The following is a 27,878-nucleotide window of genomic DNA, read 5'->3' as shown; positions in this document are numbered from 1 at the left end:
TTAAATAATGTTTTGGGGGTTTTGACTTTCTTATATATAATACCCAATTTTTAGTGATTTTAATATTTATTTTATTTCATTTCAAAAATTTCAAATCTAGTAGCATTCATCTAATAAAAACTGCTTTTTGCTCAAACTCATACTACTCCATTGCCTCCAAGAGAATTACAAAGAAACAGGTGCAAAGAGGGTTATATGGGGAAGACCTTCAGGCGCTCAATCCCCAACCACAGCTGTGAACTATTGCTGACAGGGCGACGCAGGAATGAGACACGGACACAAAGCTAAGTATCCAGGGAGCAGGGGGCCCCTTGGGCTAAGTGGATGATAATGCCGAGTTGCTCCAGCTATTTATTAGAGCAGATCACGTGCATATGCTAAAGATCCTCGGGCTCGGGAAAGCCCACCAGATACCTATGTGTACATCAGGTGCATTTACATCAGGTGTTTACAGAAGCATCATCATCATAGTCACAAGACTTGCATCAGGTGTATATCGTCATCATAGTCACAAGACACATACATCTCCACAGGGCGGGCCTGCATGGCATTCTATGCAGGCCTGTGGCTCAGCATTCTAAGCCACCACCCTAGATATGCCTCAGGCAGCATGGAAGGCTCAGTTTCCCACAGTGAGCCAGAAAGAAAGAGGAACAGCCCAGTTGGGTGGGTAGCCTAGAGAACGGCACATTCTGATGACCAGCTTCCATAGCTCAAAAATACGGTTGACCAGATGACTAGCAGCTGTCCACCTCCCTCAGCCTCCATTCTCGTCACCCATACAGTAACCCTCCACCCCCATCAGTAACAGGATGGGGAGGCAGAGCACATGTGTAGTTAGAAAAATGGCCCTCACCATACTAGATCACTTCTCAGGTCTCTTTCTGCTCTGGTGTCATGAATCTCAAGATTTAAGGAACTCTCCTTACATTCAATAAGCTCCCAAGGTTTCTCTCTGAGGTGAAGCCACAGGATGTGCTGAGGCCTAAAACTGGGTTTTCCCAGTTTCACCAAATTCAAAGAGTCACTCTAGTACAAATTCTCTGGTGTTCAAAAAGGGCAGAACAGCCACCAGAGGTTTTCCCACATGCATTACACTCCCAGGGTTTCTAACAAGTAGGGTGAGTTCTCTGAGTTTATAAGTTTATAAAGTTGTGGAGGTTTGACTGAAGGCACTCCCACATTCACTGCACTCCTAGGACTTTTCTCAAGAGTGACTTCTTTGATGCTTCATAAGGGATGAACCCTGGCTGAAGGCCTTCCCACATTTACTGCACTCATAGGACTTCTCTCCATCATGGGTTCTCTGATGTTTGGTGGTGTGTGCTCTCCAGCTGAAAGCCTTCCTACATTCATTGCATTCCCAGGGTGTTTTCTCCAGCGTGACTCTTCTGATGTTTAATCAGGGATGCAGTATGAGCAAAGGCTCTTCCACATCCATTACATTTGTAGGGTTTCTCTCCAGTGTGAAATCTGTAATGTTGAGTGAGAGATGAACTCTGGCTGAAGGCTCTCCCACATTTATTGCACTCGTAGGGTTTCTCTCCAGTGTGAAATCTGTAATGTACGATGAGAGATGAACTCTGGCTGAAGGCTCTCCCACATTCCCTGCATTCATAGGGCTTTTCTCCAGTGTGAGTTCTCTGATGTTTAATGAGAGATGAAGTGTGACCGAAGGCTCTCCCACACTCGTCACATTTGTAGGGTCTCTCTCCAGTGTGAAATCTGTAATGTAGGACGAGAGATGAACTCTGGCTGAAGGCTCTCCCACACTCGCTGCACTCATAGGGCTTTTCTCCGGTGTGAGTTCTCTGATGTTTAATAAGGGATGAGATATGACCAAAGGCTCTTCTGCATTCGCTGCACTCATAGGGCTTTTCTCCAGTGTGACACCTCTGATGGCGCCTAAGTTCTGACTGGAAGTGGAAGGATTTCCCACACTCTTTACATTTACAAGATTTCTTCCCTGAATGAATTCTCTGGGAGTTATTTCTCCCTGAAGTCTGTCTGAATTCTGTATCATATCTACAGACTCCTTCTCCCATGGGAACACCGTGCTGGTTAACAAGGACAGATCTTAAGCCTAAACTTCTCCCAAATTCACTCCATTCATGATCTCTTCTAAGGGTGAGAGTAGATTTCTGAATGACAGACACTTCTTTCAGATGTTCCTCCTGTTTCTTCTGATGCATCTCTAACTGGTCATCATAACCAGAGGGTGATTTCAGTTTGGAGGACCAGAGCTCAACTCTAATGTGTTTTTCCACCGATGCTGCCTGGAATAATTCTTCTTTGGAAATTCCCTGACTTGGCATTGATTCCTTGGCTTTAGGCCTTCTCTCCCAGTCTGAGGAAAAAAAAAAAAAAATTCTAGAATTATCTGTTCTCTGTCCCAGGAGGAAGTAAAGTTCTGTAATGGATGTAAGATAGTTTTACAATAATATCTGAAAGGAGTGTGTAGCTTTTTCAAGAATGGCTTTATGTCTGAAGAAGGTTTTGGACGTGTCAAGAATAAATGATGAAGCGATGAATGGAGATTAGGAAGCCCAAGAAAACTGTTTGCATGCCAGTACACAAGGTAAGTCCAAAGACTGTCAAGATGAGAGGAGGGTAGGAAGGGGTGACATGAAAAACAGATGAAGTATAAGTGACAGGGGCAAAGAGAAACAGATGAAGTGTAGGATTATTAATCACCTGGGAAGAGACTCTAAATCCTCACTAGTCTCCTCAGGCCTAGATGATAGTAACAGATGCCTATCAGTCCTCCTACTTCCAGTATCTCCTGAAAACCCGCATCACTTTCATCTTCTTGAAATCTCCACTTCCTTGTGATTTTCCCCAGCTCTTAATCCTCCAAAGGTTCTCTGGTGCCTACAGGATAGTGCCGGAATCTCCCACTCTGGCCCCACCATACTTACCCAGTGTGCTTTCCTCCTCTTCAGCAAGTGCCTTTCCCACAGTTAAACTGGCTGTGTCCCACATATCCACACTCTCCTTCTCCCCACTCCTTCTTTCCCTAACACTTTGCTCATCGTTCAGGGACAAGCTCATGCCCTTCACAAAGTCCTCCCTCAACACTTCCAACCATGCCATATATAACTGTATTATATTACTGTGTAGACCTGTGGTAGGCAGAATAATGCCAACCCAATTGCAAAAACCTGCAAATATGTCCCCTACGTGGCAAAAGCAACTTTGGAGAGATTATCCTGAATATTCCAGGTGGGCCCAATCTAATCACGTGAGTTCTTAAGGCCAAGAACCCTTGCTGGCCTGGAGAGACGCAGTCAGGAGGACCTGATCCTCTATTGCTAGCTTTGAAGGCAGAGGAAGGGGACCATGAGCCAAGGAATGCGGCAGCCTCTAGAAGCTGGGAACTCCCTCAGCTCACAGCCAGCAAGCAAACAGGGATCTCAGTTTTAAAATCACAAGGAAATGAATTCTGCTAACAACCCAAATGATCAGGAAAAGGGTTCTCCCCAAGAAACCCCAGAAATGAACACAGACCTGTGGACATGTTGATTTTAACTGTGTGATGCCTGTGTTGGGCATCTGACCTACAGAACTGTGAGCCATTAATTTGTTTTAACGGTAATTCATTTTCGCAGCAATGGAAAATTAGCTCAATAATAATAATTGTAATGATAATGAGAAGGGAAATCATTGGCAGTGCCTAACTAACTAGGGGTCCTGGGGGCCAGTCTTCAGAGATGTGAGTCAATAGGTTTGGGCAGCTCCTGGGAATCTGAATGTTTAAGCAGCTCCCCCGGAGGTTCTGGGGCACAGGCATGTTTGCGGCCCACTGTAAACAGAGACACTGACCATGCTACTAGATCCACACACCAGACCCTTGCTCTCCTTTTGGAAGGATAAAAGATCAAGAAAGTTCCAGTACAGAGGAGGTCAGTGTCTTCCCTCTCTGGGACCCTAGGATGAGGCCCAGGCTATGCTCTCAGGATTAGAGTATGGCCATCCTGAACTTACATGCTGGCCTGAGGCTATGATTCTGCCTCAGAGGTGGACATGCCTGGCACAGGCCATTGCCCACCTCCTGGGCTACCCATGTTGGCCAGGAGAGCTTTGAGCCCAGAATTCTGCTCAGTGGGGCAGAGCCTATCAGGTGCTCTCAGGTCACCTAGGAACAAAAGGTCTTGCAAAGATGCCTTCAACAGCTGGCAAGTATAATCCTTGTCCCTGGGACCCCTCCTCGAGGCTCTGCTTAACCAAGTTTGTGGGTCCCTTGATCTTCCCGATAGCTGCTGTCTGTTCTTGCCTGTAGCCCAGCTGGGCCTTATTCCATGCAGTGCTGCAGGGGGCCCTTGCTTGCTCACCTGAGTGGGATCCTGTGGCAGACTCTCTCTTCAACATGCAGGGCTCTTCTCCTTCTTCCAACTGGCAGATCACAGGCGGTTTGGACACTGGAAGCCCTGATAGTAGAGAAAATACAGGACTGTGGCTGTATGAGCTGGAGGCCAAGGCTTTGGCCCTTGGTCCTCAGGGTGAAAACATTATTGGACTATGAAGAGCAGGGTAAGGAGAGCCCACTCCCCCCACAGGCAGGGCGAAATCAGGTTACTTCCCATTCCAACTCCGTAAAGAAAGGACTTCTCCTAGGAAAAGAAGATTCCTGAACTCCAGGCTGACACCCAGCCAACAGACTCAGAAGCACCCAGCTTTCAAAGCACAAGGAAGTGAACATGGTCCGACCAGCAGGCTGGGAGCTGTGGGGGAGCCGGGCTTACCCAGGGAAGTCAGGTTCCGGAAGTTCTCCAGCATCACCTCCCTGTACAGGTTCTTCTGAGCGGGGCCCAGCTGCCCCCACTCTGCCTGCGTGAATTCCACAGCCACATCCTTGAACGTCATTGGGTCCTAAAACAGAAGCCAGGCCTGCACCCTCAGGGAGCGTGCTCACCTGAGCCTGGGGAGCAGAGAATTAGGGGTCCCCTAGAATGGATCCTGGGTCCTCAATGCCCAGACACTGCTGTTTTTTGTCACCTCAGAAACAGTTTAGGTTGCTACAGGGTTTCTATCACCCATAACACTCAGGGTCCCACCCGGTGCTCCCCACCAACAGCGAGCTGCTTGGAAATAGAATCAGGGTCTCAGGAGACTCAGGCCTGCCGAGGTGTCCTGCTTAGGTCAGGGAGACGATAAAATCGGGATCCTATTTCCTCAATTATTAAGAGGATTTACTCCCGACTCAGTTGCACTCGATTAGAACCAATTAGAATTAACACTAATACACTCTGCATTCTCAAAAGCACTTGCATCAGTAGCCTTCTAATTAAATACTTATGATTTTAATGATAATTTTTACTAAGGCTGAATCAAATAATGGACTTAAAATAATTTATCCCCATACCTGCCTGCCAGCACACAGTTCAGTGGAAGTAAATCAAATGGCCTTGCAATATATCAATAAATCTTTTGTGAGTTTGATTAGCATGACTCTTTTCCCCAAAAGCCTAACCATTTTAACAGTTTCTGAGTCTGCCCAGCTGAAAATGAGACCCAGGACCCAGGTCCAACCACTCCGAGTCCCAGCCAGAAAAACCCAGTGCCCTCCAAAGCCGGAACTAGAACACCTCCATGACTTTGCACGGCGATCCATATAGCATGAACTAAAAGGCAGAATAAGGCAAAGTAGTATAAACTCCTATTACTTCCCCCCCAAAGTATTTAAGAATTAAATCCCATTTAGACAATAATGAATTGATAGAATAAGTCAAAGTAACAATTTGACCTTAACGTAAAGTCAGTCCAAAATAATTGAATATGGAAAACTCACTACTACGGCAACCTCTCGTGATAGAACATGTTATTTGTTCCAAGCATTCACTGGCCTTCCCTGCAGAACGAGGCTTTCTGCTCCACTCACCCAGGTGTGGCCACATAATCTCCAATCACAAGTGAAACATGAAGGCAGTGATGAGAGCTACACCCGAGCAAACGCGTTTGGAGCCCGGAGGCTCTACAGCTGCTCCTTCCCCTCTGCCTCGAGCAGGGCAGTGTGAAGACAGAGCCACAGCTGACAAATAATGCGGGCAAGAAGGGAACCTTTAATGCTTTCAGTTTCTGCCAGTTCACTGTTGCTTGTGACCACATCGTAACTACCCTAAATTGACTCATTAAAAACCTAGTATTCAAAGAGGGTTGCGTCACAACAAAAAGCCTAAAATATATGGTTTTGGCTTCAGGGCCAGGCAGCGAAGAAACGTATCGAGGCCTGAAAGACGGCAAGGCGTGTCACCGGGCGGTGACCTGCTGGGTCCAGTGGCTGCTTGCTGTGACTTGAAAGATGAGCTATGTAAACACGAGCTCATGATGTTATCAGAAGAGCTGGAAACACAGGATTAATAGCGTGAATTGGTTGTTACTGGCCACTTTTGACAAAGTATTATAAGAAAAAAAATGAGCTCAAGAAAGGGTTCGCTCGCTGGTTTGCAAACCAAAAATGAAGGGCAACAGTGCCCAGAAATTACAGGACTTAGTGGTTGGGAGATTTCATTCCCAGTTGGTCAAAGATGATATCGAGAAGACAAAGGATGTCTTCTGCAAGAGAAAGAATGGGGAAAACACAACTTAATGGCATGAATCAAATCACAGGATATGGCCATCAATCCTTTTGTTTAAACCTCTGAATATTCTCAGATGGTTCCCAGTAATTGCTCAGACTGACGAAGAGAACTGAAGAGAACGGCTTTCCCAAGGAAACCCTAAAAGCTCTGCAATTAAGTCTTTTCCGGAAGAACTCTGCTATTGATGCGGGGAGCTGACTGGAAGCAAATACATAAAAAGCTAATTATGTTTTTGAGGGTTGCACTGAAACGTGCATGGCCTGAATCAATTCTTGGGCCTCAACCTACTCAGGCAGGAGGAAAAGCTGCTTTTCTCTCCAAAGAGCTTATGTCCAACATCATCTTCATCTGTAGCAAGGAGGATATTACAAAAGGAAGGAGCTTCCCAAGAGCAGAGCCAAGAGCCCAGGAGAACACCGGACAGGGAGCTACCCCAGGGCACAGTCAAGAGACCCTCCCCACTCTCAAGGTCAACTGACCCCCAAGTAGCCACCAGGGGGATTTCATAACTGTTACGGACCACGGCGGCTGTGGGCCCCCCACACCTGCCCCGTCTGAACAGGAGGCTCACTCTGGTTATCCTGCCCCCTTGATCCGTTGTCTGGTGGACATATGGGCTCAGGTAACTTGTATTTTGTGTCCACAGGTCTCCGGATTCAGAGGAGAAAATACCCAGACATGACGCGGGGTCCCCCACTCCATCCAGGACTTTGTCCCAGTGCTCTGATGGGGAGGGGCTTTGGGATGCTCTCTCGGGGAGGGATTTTGTGTGTAGGAAGGAGGGAAGCGAACACATTTGAGTAAGAAAACAGACGGGACAGATTAATTATCTGTTTAAAACAGTCAGGCCCCTCCGGCTGCCCGGCCCTGCAGGAGGCGTGTCCTCCCCCTCCCTGGCACCGGCTGGGTCACATGACTTGTGTTGCCCAATCGGCTGTGAGCAGAAGCCTGGCCACTGCCCCACGTGTTATGGACTGCGCCGTGCCCCAGGCCTAAGCCCAGCCTCATGAGCGCGATCCTACGCGGACACAGGGTCTGAAGGTGTGATGAGTTAACATGAGGCCAAACTGGATCACGGTAGGCCTTAAAGCAATATGACAGGTGTCCTGCCAAGGCGAGGGGATTTGGACACACACAGAGAGAGAGAGACCATGTAATGGGCAGACACTGAGTGAAGCCACAAGCCACAGAACGCCGGGGACTGCAGCAAGCTGTCAGCAGCCTCCACAGACTCCAGGGAGCACGTGGCCCTGCAGACACCTTGATTTCAGACTTCCAGCTTCCAGAACTGGGGGGATGCATTCTTGCTGCTTGAGCCAACTTGCCTGTGGTCCTTTGTTACTGCAGCCTTGCAAACAAAGCACCATGAAACACCACGGTTCTGACACAGCTCTCAACCTCTGCCAGGAAAACAGCACATGCCAAGCAGAGCAGGCTGATCCTTCAGCCCGAATTCCAACGGGAAGGGGGAGTGGAGCAGCATTAGCTGGCCCCCCACCAGCAGGTAACCGGAAGCAGAAACCAACCTTTGTGGTTGTAGCCCACGCTCCCTGGTGTACCTCTGAACGGGGTGCAAGCCCAGGAGATTTAAACTCATTCATTACTCAACTGCTTGGGAGAATTCCTTTTGGCTAGAAAATTAAATGTAAATATCTGCCATCAGGTCAGAATCTTACTAAACCGCTGTCTTGCATGCGAGGAATCTCTGGGCTGGTGGCCTTCAGCACCCTCCAGCTGGCTCTCCATCCACATGAGGCCCACAAGAGCTAGGCCCACACCTGCTCGGGAGCCCATCTCCGTTGTCCCCGTCACCCCATCACATCCAGCACCAACAAGGATTAAGCAAATACCACTCACTGGAGGACTCCGCCGTGTGGATGCAGTTCTGTCCCCGAGTGGTTAGGAGCTCAGGGCCGGGCAGTTGGCTCTGAGCCTGGGCTTCTTACTCATTAGCTAGATAACACGGACAACTCATTTCTCTTTCTGTGCCTCGGGGACCACGGTTTGCTTCTCTGTGCTTCAAAATGGGGATCGTGAAAGTAACTGCTTTATGGGGATGTTTTAAATGAGTGAATATACGTAAATTGTGCAGAATAGTTCCTGGCATATTTGTATGTTCCTGTAAACAACTGCTATTATTATTTTCATCGTCACAATCATCCTCATTTTACAACGAGGCAAAGCCAACGCCCGGACAGATTAGGTGACTCGTCCAAGGTCACGCAGTCAGTGAGCAGTCAAGTCTCTCACTCGTCCAGGAAGGTCACATCTGAACCAGGGCTCCTCTCCTGCCCATTCTCTGAACCCCTGCTCCCCTCATGAGCGTCCCCAGCACAGGCCGGGCCTCCTGGAAAGGCCGGGCTGGACCATGCCTTCTGTGCACCCCCAGTCTAACTGCTGGCTGCCCCCTGGGTGTGAGTCCTCCCCTCGCTGGGCCCGTGACACTCCTGAAGGCCAGTGCTAGGCATGTTCCTTGCACTCATCACAGTGCCCATTCCAGAAATCAACCAAGTCGGCCCAAAGGGGCAGCGAGCACGTGCAGGCTGAGCAAAGAGGGCTGTGGGTAAGGGGCAGGGGGGCCACTGTCACTGTGGTGAGCTCAGCCTCTGGAGAGGAAAGGACTGAGTCTTGTGGGGAACAAGGAGGCTCCAGGGAAAAGGAGGCAACTATATCCATAATTCAGGCATTTGAGGGAAGATCAGGAAAACCCCAACTCACCTGGGGCCTGGCTTTTGGGAATAAACTGGTTGTCCCCTTTCCTCCTGGGTCCGTCTCCAGAGGAGGAGTAGGGTCCTGAGGAGGGAGAGCTGGGAAGGTGACAGGAGCCATCAGGGAGGCAACCTTACAGCGTTTGCAGCTCCCAGTCGCCCCACGCTGGAGACCCCTACGTGCGCTTCCTCCCTGGTTCTGAGGACAAAGCTGGGTGGAAGTGAGCCAAGAGGTGGCCTCCAGCCTGCCCGTGCCTGGCACTCAGCTGTCCAGGACCCCACCTGGCCATAGGCTCGCCACAGGTGGCACTCCACTGGGTCCTCCACGAGGCCTTCTGTCCACACGTACACAGGGAAGACCTTCCAGGAACCTGTCCCCTAGCTGGGGGCTATAGACAGGTGAACAGCTCCAGGGAGAGGGCCCAGGGCAAGGCTGCGGGCCCGTGACTCTGCAGGGAAGAAGGCCTGAGAAGCCCCCCCGCACGGCCCATGCGGAGCTGGGGCTCAGAAGCAGGGGCTGGGAGCCCGCCTCTCTGCTACAGGACTGTGCATCGGGCTGCTTTGAAAGCCTTAAAAACAAACGGACAAAAACCTACCCCAGCCACAACTCAGAAGTAGTAAGGCTGACAGCCAAGCAAGCAAAAAGGCACGGGAGTGGGCCGGCCAAACTCTGACGAACAGGAGCTCCTGAGGATCCTGTTAAAAGGCGGACTCTGGCTGGATGGGAGTGGGGAGGGCCCCAGATGCTGCATTTCTCAAGAACCCCCAGGCCAGGCCCCTGATGCTGGTCTGGGGACCACACTGTCAGCCAGGGCTGAGGGGAACGGGGTGGGAGGCGCAGGCACCAGAAAACGAAAAGTCAAGCCCCAGCGGCGAAGGGCAGGTGGTATCAACCTAGAACGGGAGGGCTCAAAACCTCCGGGGCCATGGGACCGCCCTGCTCCCAAGCAAGGAGCGGGCTTCACAGGCCACCCAGCCCTTGATGCAAGCTGGCCTTGCACTCTGGGTGAGTGGAGCTGGAAGACTTAAGGAAGCCATAACGGACGCGGGCCACAAGGCTCCCAGTGGCCCCAGTGTCCTCTAACCCCGGGCAGGGGCCCACTCCCTCGTGGAGCCCTGCCCGCTCTGCTGGTGCAGCTCTGCTCTCCCCTCTCCTCCGGCGTTTGCGACACGTGGCGTCCCCTCTCCAAGCCACGGTCTCCGGTGCTGGGCCTGGAAGTCAGTAGTTGCCGGCGCTGCCCCTTCCGGGCATTCCCTGGCCTCGTCCAGGGTCCTTCTCCTCTGGCCCCCTGCACCCTCCAGAGCCAAACCTGGTGCTGTGGAGTCCATAGCTGGGCTAAGGGCGACGTCCTTCGGCCGGACCCCGCGGTCCTCCCGAGGGTCCAGGGAGTGGGGAGCCGGCTGGGGCCACCTGCGGGGCGCGGGGCGGGGTGTCAGGCCCGGGGCGGGGCTCTCCTCCCACCGCCCCCGGCCCCGCTCCGCGGCCCCTCTCCTCGGGACCGGGCCCTGGGGCCCCGAGTCCGCGCAGCCCCCACCCGCCGTGCCGAGCAGCCCCGAGGGGACGCGGCCGCGCCCACACCTGCTCCCTGCGCCGCCCAGCGCGCTCCGCCCCCGCGGCGACAGGACTCGGGCCGGAGCCCCACGGGGACAGGACAGGGGCTGGCCCGGCCCCCGCGGCCCCTACCACCCCCGGCTGCCGGCCTCCCCAGCCCCTCGCAGGCGGCCGCGGGCGGACGAGCCCACCGGGAGAAGAGCCAGGACCCCGAGCCCAGGCCAGAGCCTGCGAGGCCGAGGCCCCCACGGCGCCTGCGCCCGGCATTCAAGGCGCTCGGGGGGCGGGGCTCGGGAGGGGCGGGGCTCTAGGGGGCGGAGCCAGGGAGGGGCGGGGCTAGGAGGGCGGAGCTGCTGGGGGGCTCGGGGGGCGGAGCTCGGGGGCGGTGCTGCCGGGGGCTCGGGGGAGGTGCTCTGGGGGCGGAGCTCGAGGGCGGTGCTGCCGGGGGGCTCTGGGACGGGGCTCTGGGGCGGAGCTGCCGGGGGCTCGGGGGCGGTGCTCTGGGGGCGGAGCTCGGGGCGGTGCTGCCGGGGGCTCGGGGGCGGTGCTCTGGGTGCGGAGCTCGGGGCGGTGCTCTGGGGGCGGAGCTCAGGGCGGAGCTCGGGGCGGTGCTCGGGGCGGTGCTCTGGGGCGGAGCTCGGGGCGGTGCTCTGGAGGCGGAGCTCGGGGCGGTGCTCTGGGGGCGGAGCTCGGGGCGGTGCTCTGGGGGCGGAGCTCTGGGGCGGAGCTCTGGGGGCGGTGCTCGGGGAGGTGCTCTGGGGCGGAGCTCGGGGCGGTGCTCTGGGGGCGGTGCTCTGGGGGCGGAGCTCGGGGCGGTGCTCGGGGCGGTGCTCTGGGGCGGAGCTCGGGGCGGTGCTCTGGAGGCGGAGCTCGGGGCGGTGCTGCCGGGGGCTCGGGGGCGGTGCTCTGGGGGCGGAGCTCTGGGGCGGAGCTCTGGGGGCGGTGCTCGGGGAGGTGCTCTGGGGCGGAGCTCGGGGCGGTGCTCTGGGGGCGGTGCTCTGGGGGCGGAGCTCGGGGCGGTGCTCTGGGCGGTGCTCTGGGGCGGAGCTCGGGGCGGTGCTCTGGGGGCGGAGCTCGGGGGCGGTGCTTCTGGCCCGGGGAGCCGCGGGGGGCGGCCGCGAGCGGCTGGACTCGGGGACTTGATCGCGCTGTCCCCACGGGCTGGAAACTGGGAGCAGCTCCCTCCTCGCAGAGCAGCCTGTGGGCGGCTCGAGAGCCCAGCTTGGGGCTGTCCACCAATGACCACTGGAAATCGGTTACACACGCGGAAGCCCGTGCCCTCCCTTGGATCCGCCCAGCAGGAGACTCTCCGGGCGCGTGTATTTCTTCCCTCGTGCCCGGGAGACACTGATGGCTCACTGCCAGGCACCACTTCCCCACTGCCCCAGCTTCGGGTTCAGCCGAGGGTGGTGGAGAACAAGGGAGAAGGAGTTTGGGCTTCTCCTGCCCCCGCAACGATGATCATTTAGGACCCGAAAGAAAAGGAGAAAGGAGAGTACTAAAACGGTGTTTCTCTAGGGGCGGTCCTCAGTCAGAGAGGGGAGACTAGTGAGGGCTCAGAGGACGGTGTATCAACCCTATTTGGGGGTTCAGAAACAAATCACCCTAAATCAGGGCAAAAAGGCCGTTCTCCTTGTTACTTACTTTTCTGCCAGCACTTACAGTCTAACTGCCCAGGAGGGCACAGAGGACCCGGCGCCCAGCAAGCAAGCCCCCACCTTCTGAAGCGGGAGGGCCGCCGGGGACCGCAGCTGGCACGGGGGGTTCTGTTCCCATCTGTGTACCCTGGAGCTAAGAACGTGAGGGAATGGACACACAGGAAAGAGTTCCATCTCGTTGATGGCACAGCATAACTAGGTAGAGGCGGAACTGCTTCAGATGAACTTGAGGACCACTGCCGTCCCTGATACCTTTCCCTTGTTCTGCTACAGGGTCTGAAGTTGCCAACTCTTAAATGCGGTCTTTGGGGACAGACCTTGATCCAGGGCCCTGGTAACAGTGCTCATTGCAGAGTCAGGAGAGGAAATCAATAGCTTCCCCCCTCAGAGTGCTGTACTGTGCCATTTGATCCAAAAGTACTATTAGGGGCATTCAAGTCCCCACCAGCCTGAAACATTCCCCATCACCTCCTAAAATTTCCTTTTACTGCTCCTTTGTAAGTCAAATCAATGGGTTCTCACCCACAGGAATGCAGATTTTTCTTCTGGGGTACATAATCTACCACAACCACTAAGAATCTCTAAGAACCCAAACCCCTTTTCTTGGGGACCAAGCATCCCCTCCCCCAAAGACTGAGTGACAAAACTGAAAACACTTATCACTAAGGGCCCAGGCCATTCTGCTAGGATGCCACCTCTAAGAAGGCCACAGGATATAGGGGCAAGAGGCTTTCTTCTGAGAGAGAGAGATTGTAAATCTGGACATGGAGGTCAGGCAGCAGCCTCAGCAGAGAAAGAAGCTCTGAGAGAGAAGACCGGGGAGGAGCAGAGAGTGGAGACAGAACAGGCAGCCGGGCAGGAGGCGACAAGATACGAAGCAAAACAACAGCACAGCGTAGCTAATGTATTCGCTCCAACAGGGGCACTGCAAAGCCATGGGCAGAGCCTCTGATTACAATTGACCCTTCTCTTTCTACACTCCACCCCCAACATCTCTCCCAGAGAAACACACACATATAACATGAAGGCGGTTTTTAAAAAATGGCCTCAGATCCTTTGACAGACTCCCTTTGAGAGATGGACTCTGTGGCCCCTCCCCTTGAATCTGGGCAAGCCGGTGACCACTTTAACCCATAAGGGATGGCAGAAGTGACACCATGTGATTTTCGAGGCCAGGTCGTAAAAGGCCATGCAGCTTCTGCTTTGTTCACAGAATACTCACTCTTGGAGCCTGGAGTTGTCATGTATGAAGTCTGGTTACCCTGGGGCCAGCATGCTGAAAGGAAGTCCAAGCCACGAGGAGTGGCTATGCGTAGGCACTCCGATCAACAGAACTGGCTGAGCCAGCCCAGCCTTTGAGAGCCACTTCCATCCTCTCAACTGAGGGTCCAATTTCCCGAAGCAGAGACAAGCCATCATCCCCACTATGCCCTAATTCCTAACCCACAGAATCTGTTAGCATAATAGAATGGTTGTTGTTTTAAGCCACCAAGCTTGGTGTGGTTTGCTATGCAGTGGCAGACAGCCATAACTTCCCGCAGTGGGCAGAGTCCGCACACTGGTGGGCCCAGGTAGTAACTGTTTTATTCTAAGCAAGGTGGACGGCTGTTGTTTCCCGGCTGCTTAGCATTCATATGCCCTTCCTAACTCTTTTGGGAAAGTCAGCTAAAATTCTCTTGATCGTTTCAGCAACATAATGGATTAGATGCCCTGAATAATCCTAATGGAAAAACTAAAAATACTGGAAAAATATAAAATGTCTTTATAAACACATTGGTGATCAGGCACAAAAGTGAAGAATCAGCAAAAAAAAAAAAAAAAAAAAAAAAATTTAACCTGAGAGGTAAGTGACTTTTACCCTGCTAAACCCTGGAGAACTTAAGCTTCTACTTTGACAGCTACATAGGGCCCCAAGTACAGAGATAAAGCCTAGGGCCTACCCAAGGGTGGAGAATTCTAGAAAAGAAACCATCTAGGACCCCAAAATTTCCACTCAGTATAAAACTAAATAAAAACTAAAAACCACCACACAGAAGGGAACAGCAAGAAAATAAAATCACATCTTGGATGTCAGGATCTTAATCAGGTCCGAATCTTCCAGGAATATCCAAATCCCTTGGTACAGCACAAAATCTGCCACAATCTGGCCCCAAGGTACATTATCAGCCCCTAAACCCCATCACCAGCCACTTGTCTTGTTACTAACTTGTCACTTTTATCGTCTAGTCTGTACCTTTGCATCTGCTATTCTCTCTGCCTAGATTTCCCTTTTCTTTCTTAAGTAATTACTTCTTCCTCAAGTGTATTAGCTAAAGGAAGCCTTTTCCCTTCTCCCCAGCCATAGTTAAGTTTCCTTCTCTGTAATCCCATAGTGTTTTGGATGTGACGTGATTATAGAACAAACTGCATTTTGTCGTAATACTTTTGACATTCTGATTTTTCCATTGGACTGAGTAAGCTTGAGGCAGCAACTGTCTTTTCATGTTTGTTAACAGTACTTGGCCTATTAGTAGGCAATTTAAGTTTTTTGAATACAAGTGCAGACTTGCTCCTGAAGTAGAATTTTGTCATATTCGTTGTGTACTCCCCAGGCTTTCCTGGAGATCTAGTTCAGTGGTGCTCAGCTTTAGCAGTGCGTTAGAATCACCTGCGGATCTTTGCAAGCGCTCACCCCTCAGCGTGGCCCCAGGCATCAGAATTTCTAAAGCGCTTCAGGTGATCCAGCAACCGAGGCTGAGAAGCCCCGCGACGTCTCCCGCCCGGGCCGTCCAGCGGCACCAAGGCAGGCTGGCTGTGTGCACTCAAACTGCGGGGAGTATCCCGGGATCTTCTTCTGGCGCAAACGTGTGCACAGACCCTGCCTCAGGCCGCAGCTGCTTCGGCCCAAATTTCAGAACCGAATTCCTGCAAGCGGACATACTGAAGCCGAAAGAAGCCCCTTCCGAGCGCGGGGAGTACGGGGCCTCGAGGTTGTTCTCGGTCCTCCCAGGCGGTGACGGCCAAGGCTAGGAGACACATCCCTCACGGACGACTCTCCCTCCCACGGGTCCCTCAAGACCCCAGGGCACCCGAGAGAGTCCGCAGCCCCGCCCAGCACCGCCAGTTCTTTTCTACGGCGTGCGCTTGCGCAGATCCTCAGACGTCATATTAACGCTCCCTGGCAGCTGAGAGTTCTGGGAAATGGAGTCCACGCAAAAGCAAGGCATTTGATTGGGCGCGCGGACACCAGGCGGCTTTGCGCAGGCGCACTGCTTTCCCGACCCGAAGAAGCGCCGTGTTCCTGGGTCCCCAGCACCCTGGGCCGGAGGTGAGGGCTGCGGGCGTGTGTCCTAGAGGACTGGAGTGAGCGCAGCGACCGAGAGAAGGGGGCCCTGAGAACTTGGGAGTGTGCTGGGGGAGAAGAACGGGATGTCGCGGGGCGGATCGGTTTGCAGAGTGTGTGTGTGGAGACGTCCCGGCTCGCAGAGGTGCGAGCAGAAAGTTCTCCCCGCAGTGTGTGCGCGCGTCTCGGGGGCCGTGGACACTGTTGCAGGTGGTTTCACGGAGTGCACTCCGCCACGTGTCAGATCGCGAATCTCAGGTTGGAAGTGTGGACACTTCCTCCGCGCCTCCGGAGTAAGCGTGGGTGGAATTGACACTAAATTTAGGGTGCCGCCCACCCCAGTCCCGCCCTCTTTCCCAGAAAGCCTCGGATTGACTTGTTTCCCTCCCTGGGCCACGCACAAGTGACCGGGGGAGCATCGCGGAAGATGTAGGATTTGATGTGGGAAAAAGGAAAAAATAAAAACCACTAAACCTGCTTTCGGCAGGTTTGGGAAGAATCGTGGGAGACCAGGGTGGAGAAAAGTACACTGAGGTCAGGGCAGAGTATCACAAGACCCAGGAGGCAGTGATTTGCACGAGTCTGATCCCCCGACTGACACTAATAAAACTATTTTAAGACATTTACTCTAGAGGTCATGTAAAGGACTAGAGAGGGGAAGCGGAAGGCAGGGAGCCGGTTAGGAATCTGATAGTTCTGAAGAAAGCTGTCCTGGACCTGAGTAGTGTCAGCGGCAGGGAACAATACAAGTGACATCACTAAAGAAGAGTCAGAAGGACCTGGTGACTAACTAGATGTGGGAAGGAAGAGAACTAGGTAAGCTGTTTGAGTTTTGCGTACCTGGGAGAATAATAGAACACCTGACAGAAATGTAAAGCCAAGGAGAGGAAGTGAGGTGGGGAGTTGGGTAGGGAAAGATGAGTTTGAGGTGATGGTGGAGTGCCCGATTCAAAATTTGCAGTCGTTTGGAAAGGCAAGATGAATTTGGAAGGCGTGTTGCGACCAGCCATGGGAACTGTCTCTCGGAGGTGGAAGACAGAGCCCCAGGTGTGGATGGATTTTCTGAGGGACAGGAGGAAGAACACTCTATAAAGACCGAGCCTTGCACAGTCTCCATGGTTCCAGGACAAGGGTGGGAAAAAGAGTCACAGGGAGACAGAGCAGTTTAGTGGTAGGAAAGTCAGGCTTGTGTGATATCACAGTAGCTACTTAAAGAAGCAGAAACTGGTCAGAGCAATCAAAAGCTGCAGAGAAGTAAAGGTAAGGAGAAAGGACCACTGGAATCAGAGATCAGAAGTGCACTGGTAACTTTCAAGCATGCAGCTCAGGTGTGAGGGGTGTAAGAGCAGGGGCTGACGATGTGGTTCTGGTAGGCGTGTGTTATTCACCCCAAGAGTTTGGTGTTGAAAGGAAAGCCCCCAAATAGAACCGTTTTGCTAGAGGGAGGCCATGGAGTCACTGAAGGTAGTTCCAGATAGCAGAGGCTTGTATGAGTTTGAAGACATGAGAAGGAGCTACTGGAAAGATGGAAGATTCTGGAGAAAGAGAGAGGCTGGGTAATGCTGGGAGCAAATTCTGAGAGGAAACAATAGCAGAAAAGAATGTAGGACACAAAGGTAGAGTCTTAAAGATTTTGTTGACTTCACACTCTAGGCTATCTAGCACCTAACCAGTACTTGGTAAATATTCCTTGAGTGGTGGAATGAATGAGGGAATGAATGCATTAGTGTTGGGCAGTAGAAAGGAAGGGAACTTTCATCTGTTGAACAAACTGTATGATAAATACCTGATGTTAATTGTCTCATTAACTATTCATAACTACTCAGAGTAGTTATTAAACAACTGGGGGTCAACTGCTAGGATAAGTAACCTGCCAGAGCTTCACAGTTAATAATCCCAGACTTCCAGAGGGCTTTCTACCACAGCCTTGCCTCCCTTGGAACTCACTTTTGTGACTTTAGGAATTAGAGGACAAAGATAGACTGGGAATTGAATGATAGGTTTGGGGGTTTGCAAAGAAGAGAGGTTCGGAATAGGTATTATGTAGCTAAGATGGGAACAGTAAATGATTTCAAGGCAATACAATATGAGTTTGAAGATTTCCTCCAAAATACTTTGAAATCCAAGAACAGAGAAAGTAGAAACAGGTGGCAGCGACCCTTTGCTGGCAGCGACTCTGTGAGTTTGCTGGATTTGGGGGGCTTGCTGAAGGGACTGCCAATGAAGTCTGAACCTAGTGGCGAGCAGTGGGAGCCCACGCGCGAGGCACACCTTGGGAACACCGGCTGGTGGTTTCATGGCCGAGGAGCTTTCATACTGACTGCTATTTGTGATTTGCTCAATGCTTAGTTAATTAAAGTCATAATCTAATAAATGAAACTTTGAAAATTGTCTCTAAGCATTTAAACATTGCAAGCAGTTTCAACTACAATTTCAGGTGTAGTTTGATTTGTTTGGAAAACCCAAAAGCTTTAGAGAATGTATGCAAATATGCTGTTTCCAAAGTTATTACTACACTTACACTTACACCTATTCTAAAACAGCAATAACATAGTATAATTAATATTTTCACTGTAACATCCTAGGAGTATAAATAATGTTATCTGATGCTAACATTTGTTTAGCACATTATCGTAAATGCTTTATGTGTCTCATCTTATTTAAGCCTCACGATAACTGTATGAGATTCCAATTTTGCAAACTGAGGCAGGGGTTCAGAAACTTGCCTGAGGCCACACTGTTAGAAAGAGGCAGAGCTGGAATTTGATTCCAGCAGTCTGGCTCCAGAGCCTGTACTCCTGATGGCTTTACTCTCTCTACTGATTTTGGCATCTTCTTGGGCCGGGGGGTAATATTTTTATGCCCTCCCGGGAATGCAGGAATCTTAAAAGACCAAAAGGAAGAGAACACTGTCTTGGAGAAGCACAAACTGCAGGCTCCGGTTATCAGCTGATGGTGTTTATTTGTTTCCATGTATGGAACAACAAAAAAATCGGAATATAAAGAATCATAAGAAATAAAAATCACTTGTAATGCCACCACTCAGATTAGTATATACTCTTTCAGTCTTTGCGGTACATTTGTGCAATTTAAAAAGACTGAAGTTTTCACTTAATATTTGTGAATTTATGTTTTTTTCCCTTCAAAATTTATTTTAAGAAGCAAAACATTACTAAATTGAAGTCGTCTGGATGTCTCTCTCCAGTCCCATTCCCTTTCCTTCCCAGAGATCCTCATACTTTTGTGCTTATTGTCCTATTTAGAGTTTTGCCAGTTCTTTGCAGGTATTATTTACCTGTCTTAGATTTTTAGATCAATATTATACAGTAAGTCCTATAACTTCCTTATTTTTTGCTCAATTGTGTGTTTGCAATTTCTTATTAACACGGGGCTCTAATTCATTCATTTGATCATTTTTGTGTAAATGATTATATGTAAATATGAAATGAAAATAAATCATTGTAGCATTGAGGTTAAAAGCTGCCAGACAGACCTGAGTTCAAATTCTGCCTCATCCTCATACAAGAAAAGTTAGTTAACCTTTCTAAGCCTTAATTTCCTAATCTGTAACATAGTACCTACCTTATTGGGTTGTGAGGATGCATTTAAATTATCTTTATGAAAGCACTTAATAAACACCCAATGCTCAATAAATATCCCACTTGTTATTATTATGTTTAATGGTTGCATAGTATTTCATGTATGGATAGACCGTAAGTTATTTAATCAAATCTCCTATTTTGGTGGTGTAGGATATTTCCAATTTCTCTCCTGTATTATTGTAAGAATTAAATGAGATAATACAAGTAAAGGGCTTAGGAAATTGCCTGGCACATAGGTAACACTCAGGAAAGGTTAGTGTTAATGACAATTAATAAAAAGCTCTGTACCTATTCTTAAATATTTCCTTAGGATAGATTCCTAGGAGAGAATGCCTGGGTGAAAGTGTGTATATTTTGAAGGCCGTTGACACCAGAGCAATGATCTGATGATGATGCTTCTGTGCTGAAGTCCTGCAGCGAGCCCCATGCCTACAGAAGAGGGTCCCGGCACACTCCCCTTGTCCCGGCTGACCCCTGCCTGCTCCTTCACCCTCGGCTCCGCGGCCCTCTCCTCTGACTTTGGCCATTCTCAGCTACTTCGTTGGAAAGTAAACCTTTCCAAGTAAACACCTGCCTCCTTGTCTTTGTACTTAAGGCTTTTCCTTCCTAGGATGGTCCACCTGCTCCCTCAGATCACACCTTATCTTAGATGCCACCACTGCCAAGAAACCTGCATTGTTCCCCCTTCCCTCCCGGCTGGGCTGCAGGCGCCCTGCTGTGCTGTCACAGCTCGCTGTGCTCTCTGGTTCTCACGGATCCATTCTGTCTTGACGTGTCACTTGGGTACTTGCTTGTCCTACGTGCTGGGCTCTAAGCTCCTCGAGGAAAGGAGAGGGCCTTAACGCAGAGCCTGCCATTAGTCGGTGCTGGATAAACGTTGGTTGATCGGATGGATGAACAAATACCCAGGAGCAGGGACCGTATCCCCCTGGCCGCAGTAGGGTAGTCTGTGAGCCACACACACACCTCTTCCTTCTTCCTGGGACCACCCTCTGTGCCCCTCTCCATCATAAATCCCAGAAGTGCTGGGTTTAACCTTGTCGTTTTAATTAGACTCTTGACTGTGAGAAACAGAGGCCTACCCAGCTAATTCAGGGACAGAGTTAGCAGTAGCGCTGCACGTGGAGCCTGAGGAGGTTGGTTCATGTGAGATCCCGGGGTCGGCAGGACCAGGCTGCACTCGGCCCCGAGCCCAAGGGTGATGCCAGGCGGACGCAGGGCCTTTGGGCCGGGACGTCTTGGCTTCTGCCCTCCCGGTAGCGTGGCTGAACTGCTTCTCCTCTGCCTGTGCATATGTATCGTATGTGGGGTCTGTGAGCAGGTGGCCTTCCTTTCCCACATTCTCATGGGCCTGGCTTCCTGGGAGCTGTGGGCCCCTGCTCCCCTGGCAACTCCTGTACCTCTCGGCCCACACCCACTTGTCCTGATGTTGCTCAGGTCGTGTCCTAAGGAAGGATGGCATCATTTCGAGCCAGACTACAGCTCAGCTCTCTGGCCGGCCCGTGGCTTGCCCCCTCATCACTGTGCTCTGGGAGTGAGAAGGGTTCACATGGAACAAAATGTGGCTGCCCCAGGGCCACCCCTCCAGCAGGGGCTGCGAGTGGGATGCTGAGCCTTTGGACATGTCTTGTCCTTAGAGTCATCTACAAAATTGCTTGTGCTTTTTGTCCAGTAACCGTTCAGGGCATACCAAATGTGAATTTATAAAGAGAGCATGAACGTGAACATGCTCTCGACTCCCTCTGGGGTCACAGTCATACAAGCACCAGGTTGAGTTCCAGCTGGTGCTCCCCCAAGCCTCGCCCTCTCCCTCTGGGGTGGGATGGGGCCGTTCCTGGGCTCGTTCTGCTTTGCCTTCCCTTTTTGTGGGGTTTGGGGATGAAGGTGAGTACACAGCTCACCATGTGGCGATTTCTGGCTTCGTGGGTCTGAAAACGACAAGCCAGGACTGATGTGTCTGTCCTTCCTCATGTCTCACCTCCGCCGCACAGGACCCTGCCCTTTTCTCCGAGGACAGCACTCGGGAGGGAATGGCCACCGTGTCTCTGGCTGCTGGATGCCAGGTGAGGGGGACTTGGGTTTTTCTGAGATATTCTGTTAGTCTCTGGAATGTGGGCACTTTTCTTTCCCCCGCCTGCAGCTGCTTCGTTCCACAGGATCAGGTCCAGCCAGGTGAAGGAAGGACCCCCGAGGGAGTACTTTCTTCCCATGTGACATGCCGTGAACCTGTGCCACTAGCCTGTCACCAGGCACACAGCCCCGTGGCCTTCGCTCTAAGTCATTTGGAAAATGGATGGCACGGGTCTTTCCGGAAGGTCTGGGAGCCATGGCTGGCTCTGCCCCTGACTGTCCTGTTAGAGTGTCATGGAAGGACGAGGGTTGGACCCCATGTTCCAGGGCTGGAGGGTGGGACACAGCCTGCAGAGCACTTTCCTGAGGTCGCCAAGGCCCCAAGGGTCTTATGTGGGTGGAGAAGTAGCTTCACCCATTCCTGCCTGAGGGCAGAGAGTCTTGAACTGCCCCCCACACACACACCTTAGAACTTCTGCAAGGCACCTGGGACACATCTGGGGATGTAGGATGCAATCTTGCAGGATTACAGAGCATTGGAGCTGAAAGGTGTCCTGAAGGTAATCTAATCCAGTACCATAAATTGAGATTTGTTAAAAAAACAAAAACAAAAACAAAAAAACAAGGACAATTGGCTAAATTTGAATAAGGTTGTAGATTAGATAATGATGTAATGTTATTTTCTAGATTTTTGTAATTGTACTGTCATTATGTAAGGGAATATCCTTGTTTTTACACAATAGATGCTGAAATATTTAGGTGTAAAGGGCATAATGTTTGCAAATTACTCTCAAGAGGTTCAGGAAAAAAATAGGAGAATGTCTATGTATATGGGGAGAGGCAGAAAGATAAAGCAGAAGTGGAAAATGTTAACGTTTGGGGAAGCTGGAATTCTTTGTTCTGCCCGTGCGAGCTCTCTGTAAGTCTAGAAAAAGGGCCCCGGATATTCGGAGCCTCAGCTGTGAGTGCAGAGCTGTGGGGTTGCGACCGAGAACTCAGGTGACTGCACCACTTCCCCAAATGCTCCAGACCCTCCAGCGCCAGATCCCTTTCCTTCCCCCGCCCACATCCTCCAGGGCTGTCATCTTTGCTCCTTTCTTGGGTCCACATGAAGGGAAGGGTTATGAGAAAGTGAGAATGTGGTTGTGTTTCCAGGAATCGGTGACCTTCGAGGATGTGGCCGTGGACTTCACAGAGGAGGAGTGGAGGCATCTGGCCCCTGTCCAGAGGGCCCTCTACCAGGAGGTGATGCTGGAGAACTACAGGAGCATGGCCTCCCTGGGTAAGGGGCTTCCCGCAAGGAGGGGGCATCTGCGCTGTGCTCGTGTGAGTGAGGGGCCTAGTAGAGTCATGCCTCTTCTCCCCCACCTGAGCAGAAGGGTGTGGCTTGGTCCTGCAGCACCAGTGGCTTCCTGACGCGGAATCACAGCATTGGACAGACTTGCTCACCCAGCCACAAGCGGTGCTGGGCGCCCACAGGTTCCCTCTCTTAGTAGCCTATCCCTGGAAAGTGTAGGGCTGGGAGGAGCAGAGCAGAATGTGTGCTTGATGCAGGGAGCAGAAGAGGCTGTTCTGTGTGCCCAGTTCTTCTCTCAGTTCATCAGTCAGGCACTTACCCAGCTCCACCCAGAGAAGGAAGCGGTGGGAAAAGGGGCCATCTTGTTGGGAGAAAATTTCTCCTCATAGAAACCAGGTGTGGAAGGGGGGAGGAGAAGAAATATCTCTCCATAAAAGAGGGAGGTGTGGGGATGAGTACATGTGCAATGAATTGTGAACCCCAGTTTGGACATGTTCTTGGTCTTGGCCCACATCCCGGTGGGTGCGGACCCACTGCAGATAAGATCTCTTCAAGATGTTAGTTACTCCAGTTAAGCTGTGGCCCAGCTGAATCAGGCTGGGCTTTAATCTGGGTTCCTGGAGTCCTTTATAAGCAGAGTGAAAGTCCCGAGAGAAGCCCCAGGGAGGAGCCAGAAGCTGGAAGTCAGTGGAACCCAGAGGAGAAAGGAGATGATATCACCGTGTGCATCGCCAAGTGACACAAGGCCAGGGATGCCAGAGGCAGTCAGCCAGCAGAAGATGCCCACCCTGGGAAGACGCAAGCCTTCTGTCCTCGGAAACTGGGAGTCAATAAATTCATGTCGCTAAACCAACCCATTGTGTGGCATTTGTTTTCACAGCTGGGAACCTAAAACAGTTTCTGCTACTAGAAAGTGGGGTGCTGCTATGACAAATACCTAAAAATGTGAATCTGGCTTTGGAATTTGGTGAGGTGCTCTGAAGAGGCTGTCATTAGAAATATGAATGTTAAAGGTTCTTCTGATGAGACCTCAGAAGGAAATGATGAATGTGTTATTGGAAACTAGAAGGATGGTGATCCTTGTAATAAAGAGGCAGGGAACTTGACAAAATTGTGTTCTGATATCAGGTTGAAAGTAAAACTCGTAGCAAGGGATTGGGATATTTAGCTGAGGAGATTTTCAAGTGAAGTGTGAAAGGTGCTGCTTGGCTTCTCCTTGCAGTTCATGGTGAAATACCAGAGGAAAGGGCTGAGCAGAGAATGGACCTCTTAAGCACACGCACACATACACACAAACCAAAAACCCAGAAATTGATGGTTTGGGAAATTTTGAGCCTTCCAGGCAGTGTGCTCTGAGGCCAGGGCCAGAACCAGCTCTGTCAGGGGCCTCCCTGAGCTTTCAGGAGCAACGGTTTAACTGAACAACCCTTTGCTAAAGAAGGTGTGGCTGGACATGGATCCACTTGGCATTTCAGTGGAAGCCAGGATTGGAAATGCAGTTATCCAGGAAGGATCTCGGGGAAGTTCTGTTGTCTGAAGATTTGGACCCACTTGAACTGCATGCACAGCCAACAAGTTTTTTGCAAAATTTGTATGATCAGAAGCACTACCAGCCTGGACTGAAAGAAACAGAGAAGAGGTGAATTGAAGGAAGAATGACTTCCAGGGCTGAACCTGGAGGCACAGCTCTGGACCAAAAGCTCTCCTTGGTCTGAGAAAGCGGGCCCACCCACGTGTGTGGAAAGGGTGGGCCTGCCCTGTGCTTGGAGGGGGCAGGCCTTGCATCTCATTGTTCAGGGAGTCTGCTGCCACCTCAGTGTTTGGAGACAATGGAGCAAGTGCCCTGACATGCTGGGAGAGCATGGCCACTGCTCAAGGGCTCCGAAGGACAAACCGTTGACCCACAGTTTATTCTTAGATCTTGAAATCTAATGGAATTTGCCCTGCTGGGTTTTGAACTTGTGTGGAACCTGTGATCCCTATTTTCCTTCTGATTTCTCCCTTCTGGAATGGGAATGTTTAGCCTATGCCTGTCCCACCATTGTTTATTGGGAGCAGGTAACTTGTTCTCTGGATTTCAAAGGTCTATCAGACAGAGGAGTTTTGCCCCAGGATGGATCAGACCCGTACTTACTCTGATGAGACTTTGTACTTACTGTTTCTGAAATGACTTGAGGCTTTGGCGATGTTGTGATGGAAGGAATGCATTTTGCAAATGTGAAGAACATATCTTTGGGGGTTCAGAGGGTGGACCCCGGTGGATTGAAGGTGTACCCCAGTTAGGGCATGTTTTTGGTCTAGGTCCACATTCTGGTAGATAAGATCTCAAGATGTTCCTCCTTTCAAGGTGTGGCCCCACTGAATCAGGTTGGGCTTTGATCTGGATTCCTGGAGTGGAGAAGAGTGGAAGTCAGACAGAAGGAGAAGCCCTGGAGAACAGCCAGAAACTGGAAGTCAGTGGAACTCGAAAGAGAAAGGAGAGGACATCACCATGTGACAAAAAGCCAAGGAAGCCCAAAGACTGCTGGGAGAAGCAAGCCTCCGAGCCTTGGAGAGCGTGAGCCTATAAATTCCTGTCGTTCAGCCAACCCATCGTGTGCTATTTGTTTTAGCATCTAGGAAACTAAAACAGTAGGTCATCGGAGACGTGTGATTTTGAATATTTGTCTTAAGCGCAGCCTTAGAAAGATGCTCAGACAAGGCGCTTTGTAGTTCTAGAGAGTTGGGTAACAAAGGGAAACTTAGGTGCTGCTGCTGAGGCCCGCTGCTGGTGAGAAGTAAAGTTGGGCTCCTGTGGGTAATGAGGACCTCTCAGGATCTTTAAGGACCAGGGGGTAAGAGGTGCACACATTTGGAAGCACACATTGAAGCAGACTTAAAACAAGCAGCAGAGGGCAGTAAAAGGGGTCACAGTACAAACTTCCTACAGGCAAGTCAGAAAAGCAAGTGCTATCACCCCTGGATAAAAGTAATCCAAATATGGAAAACAGAACAAATTATTCAAGTAGTATTAAGGGAGACTGCTGAGCCTTTGTCCCTGGCTTTGAATGATGAAATATTGGGGAAAATAGAATTCCTAATGTTAGGGAAAAGAAAGCCAAAGGGAGATGATGGACTTGGCTGTTTTGTCACAGAGAATCATCATACAACGAGATAGGTGCTCCTTGGGCCCAATGAGAAGGTGCCTTTCTTTCCCAAGTAGGGACCCCAAGGCAAGAAGGTTTAGACCTCAGGCCCATGGTCAGGAGGGGGTCTTTTTTTTATAGACCAAAAATGGATGGGTTCACTTCTAGAACTGGTCCTAAGGAGATAATAGGGTTAGCAGCGAATAGTGGTATAGATTCTCATCATACCATTGTTTGATTAATAGCAAAATGCTAAAAATTAGATGTCTGTCTGCAGGGGGTTGGTTTAAAAAAATGATGTTATTCCATACAGTGTAATATCATGTAACTGTTGAAATGGTAAGGTAGATCTCTGCTAAATGAAATAAAATAATAGTTTTCATTTACTATTATGTGAAAAAAATCAACTTACAAATCATGTATTTCATTTTCTAGTTTTTAAAAATATATCTGTGAGTATCTTTCAGTATCAAAATGAATAGAAAGAAAGAAAAAATGAATACAAAGTTTGAAAGGTGATTTTCCTGTCTTATTAATATTTACCTCTGAATTTTCTACAATGAGCAAGACTTACCTGGGTAAACAAACTAACAAAAATGGGCACCTTCGTTAGATTTTTTTCACTCAAAATGATCTTTTTTCATAGTTCAGACCTCAGTTAGAGGTATGAATGAAGCAGATCTGGTTAGGACTAAGGCAAATCAGGCCAAAGGGTAACGGACAATATTGACTGTGTTTTAAAACTTCAACTTCCATGTGAGACCAAGGGAAGAGATGATTATTCAGTGCAGGACCTGTATTTTCTGTAGTACACTAAATAATTTCACTTGTACCGTCAGTTTATTCAAACACCATAATTAAATGGAACATTGAATAGAAAGTGAGATCTGGTAGGTTTGTACAGGTTAGTGTGAAATTCTAATACATCCCAAAGTAATTGGGGCAGAGAATGAGGATATATTTGCAGGAACCCCTGGGGAACTGGGGAAAAATGCAGAAATGTTGGACTTCCCCACCTGGGTTATTACTGATATTCTCACAAACATTGAAGACTAACAATTTGGTAGGATGAGCCCACAATCTTGGGGTGTGCTCTTGTGAAGCTTGTTGCTGCAAAGGAGAGGCTGAGCCTACTCATAATTGTGCCTGAGTCTCCCCCAGAGAACCTTTTTGTAGTGCAGATGTGGCCTCTCTCTCTCTAAGCCCACGTAGCAGGTGAACTCACTGCCCTCCTTGCTATGCGGGACATGACTCCCGGGGATGAGCCTGGACCTGGCATCATGGGATTGAGAAAATCTTCTTGACCAAAAGGGGGAAGCAAAATGAAACAAAATAAAGTTTCAGTGGCTGAGAGATTTCAAATGGAGTCAAGAGGTCATTCTAGAGGACATTCTTATGCGTGATATAGATATCCCTCTTTAGTTTTTAGTGTATTGGAATAGCTAGAAGGAAATATGTGAAACTGTCAAACTGCAACCCAGTAGCCTTGATTCTTGAAGATGATTGCATAACTATGTAGCTTCCATGTTGTGACTATGTAATTGTGAAAACCTAGTGGCTCACACTCCCTTTGTCAGTTGAGTAGAAAAATGGGTAAAAATTAAATGAAAAATAGGGTGGTGGTGGGGGTGGAATGTTTTGGGTGTTCCTTTTTACTTTTATTTTTATTTATTTGGAGTAAAGAAAATATTCAAAAGTTGATTCTGGTGCTGAATGCACAACTATATGATGGTACTGTGAATAGCTGATTGTACGCTGTGGATGATTTAGGGTATGTGAATATATTTCAATAAAACTGTATTTTTTTAAAATGATCTCTTTTTCACTCACCTTCCCTGAGCTAAAGTCTGTCTCCTCCCAGCCTGCCAGTGCTAAAGGTGGGAGCTTCCCATTCAATTCAGGAAGAATAAACACATTAATTCTTATGGATTCTCTCACCTTTCTGACCAAGTGCTGTTTATTCCTT

General features: G+C 50.2%; 2 protein-coding genes across 5 annotated transcripts in view; one reads left to right on the top strand and one right to left on the bottom strand.

Moving 5' to 3' along the window:
• Window positions 1-529: 529 nt before the first annotated feature.
• Window positions 530-15,642, bottom strand: ZNF514 (zinc finger protein 514). The gene is made up of 9 exons (XM_037806646.1): window positions 15,611-15,642; window positions 15,168-15,329; window positions 11,228-12,083; window positions 11,030-11,145; window positions 10,597-10,697; window positions 9,297-9,385; window positions 4,743-4,869; window positions 4,332-4,427; window positions 530-2,347 (listed from the first exon to the last, which is right to left on the bottom strand). Exons 1-9 carry the CDS (start codon window positions 15,640-15,642, stop codon window positions 1,353-1,355), a joined length of 2,574 nt encoding a protein of 857 aa, XP_037662574.1. The 3' UTR covers window positions 530-1,352.
• Window positions 15,643-15,749: 107 nt separating this feature from the next.
• ZNF2 (zinc finger protein 2) overlaps window positions 15,750-27,878 on the top strand; it is a 38,173-nt gene continuing 26,044 nt past the window's right edge. For all 4 annotated transcript variants that reach the window (XM_037807666.1, XM_037807664.1, XM_037807663.1 and 1 more), the window contains exons 1-3: window positions 15,750-15,803; window positions 21,412-21,483; window positions 22,646-22,772. In XM_037807666.1, the coding sequence (XP_037663594.1) occupies window positions 21,451-21,483; window positions 22,646-22,772 (160 nt within the window). In that variant the 5' untranslated portion in view covers window positions 15,750-15,803; window positions 21,412-21,450. The remainder of the gene's footprint in view (window positions 15,804-21,411; window positions 21,484-22,645; window positions 22,773-27,878) is intronic.

Source organism: Choloepus didactylus, chromosome 17 (assembly GCF_015220235.1).
Source record: "Choloepus didactylus isolate mChoDid1 chromosome 17, mChoDid1.pri, whole genome shotgun sequence".
In the NCBI taxonomy this organism is placed as follows: Eukaryota; Metazoa; Chordata; class Mammalia; order Pilosa; family Megalonychidae; genus Choloepus; species Choloepus didactylus.
The sequence above is the reverse complement of the archived record's forward strand: the minus strand, read 5'-3'. Positions and strand labels throughout refer to the sequence as shown.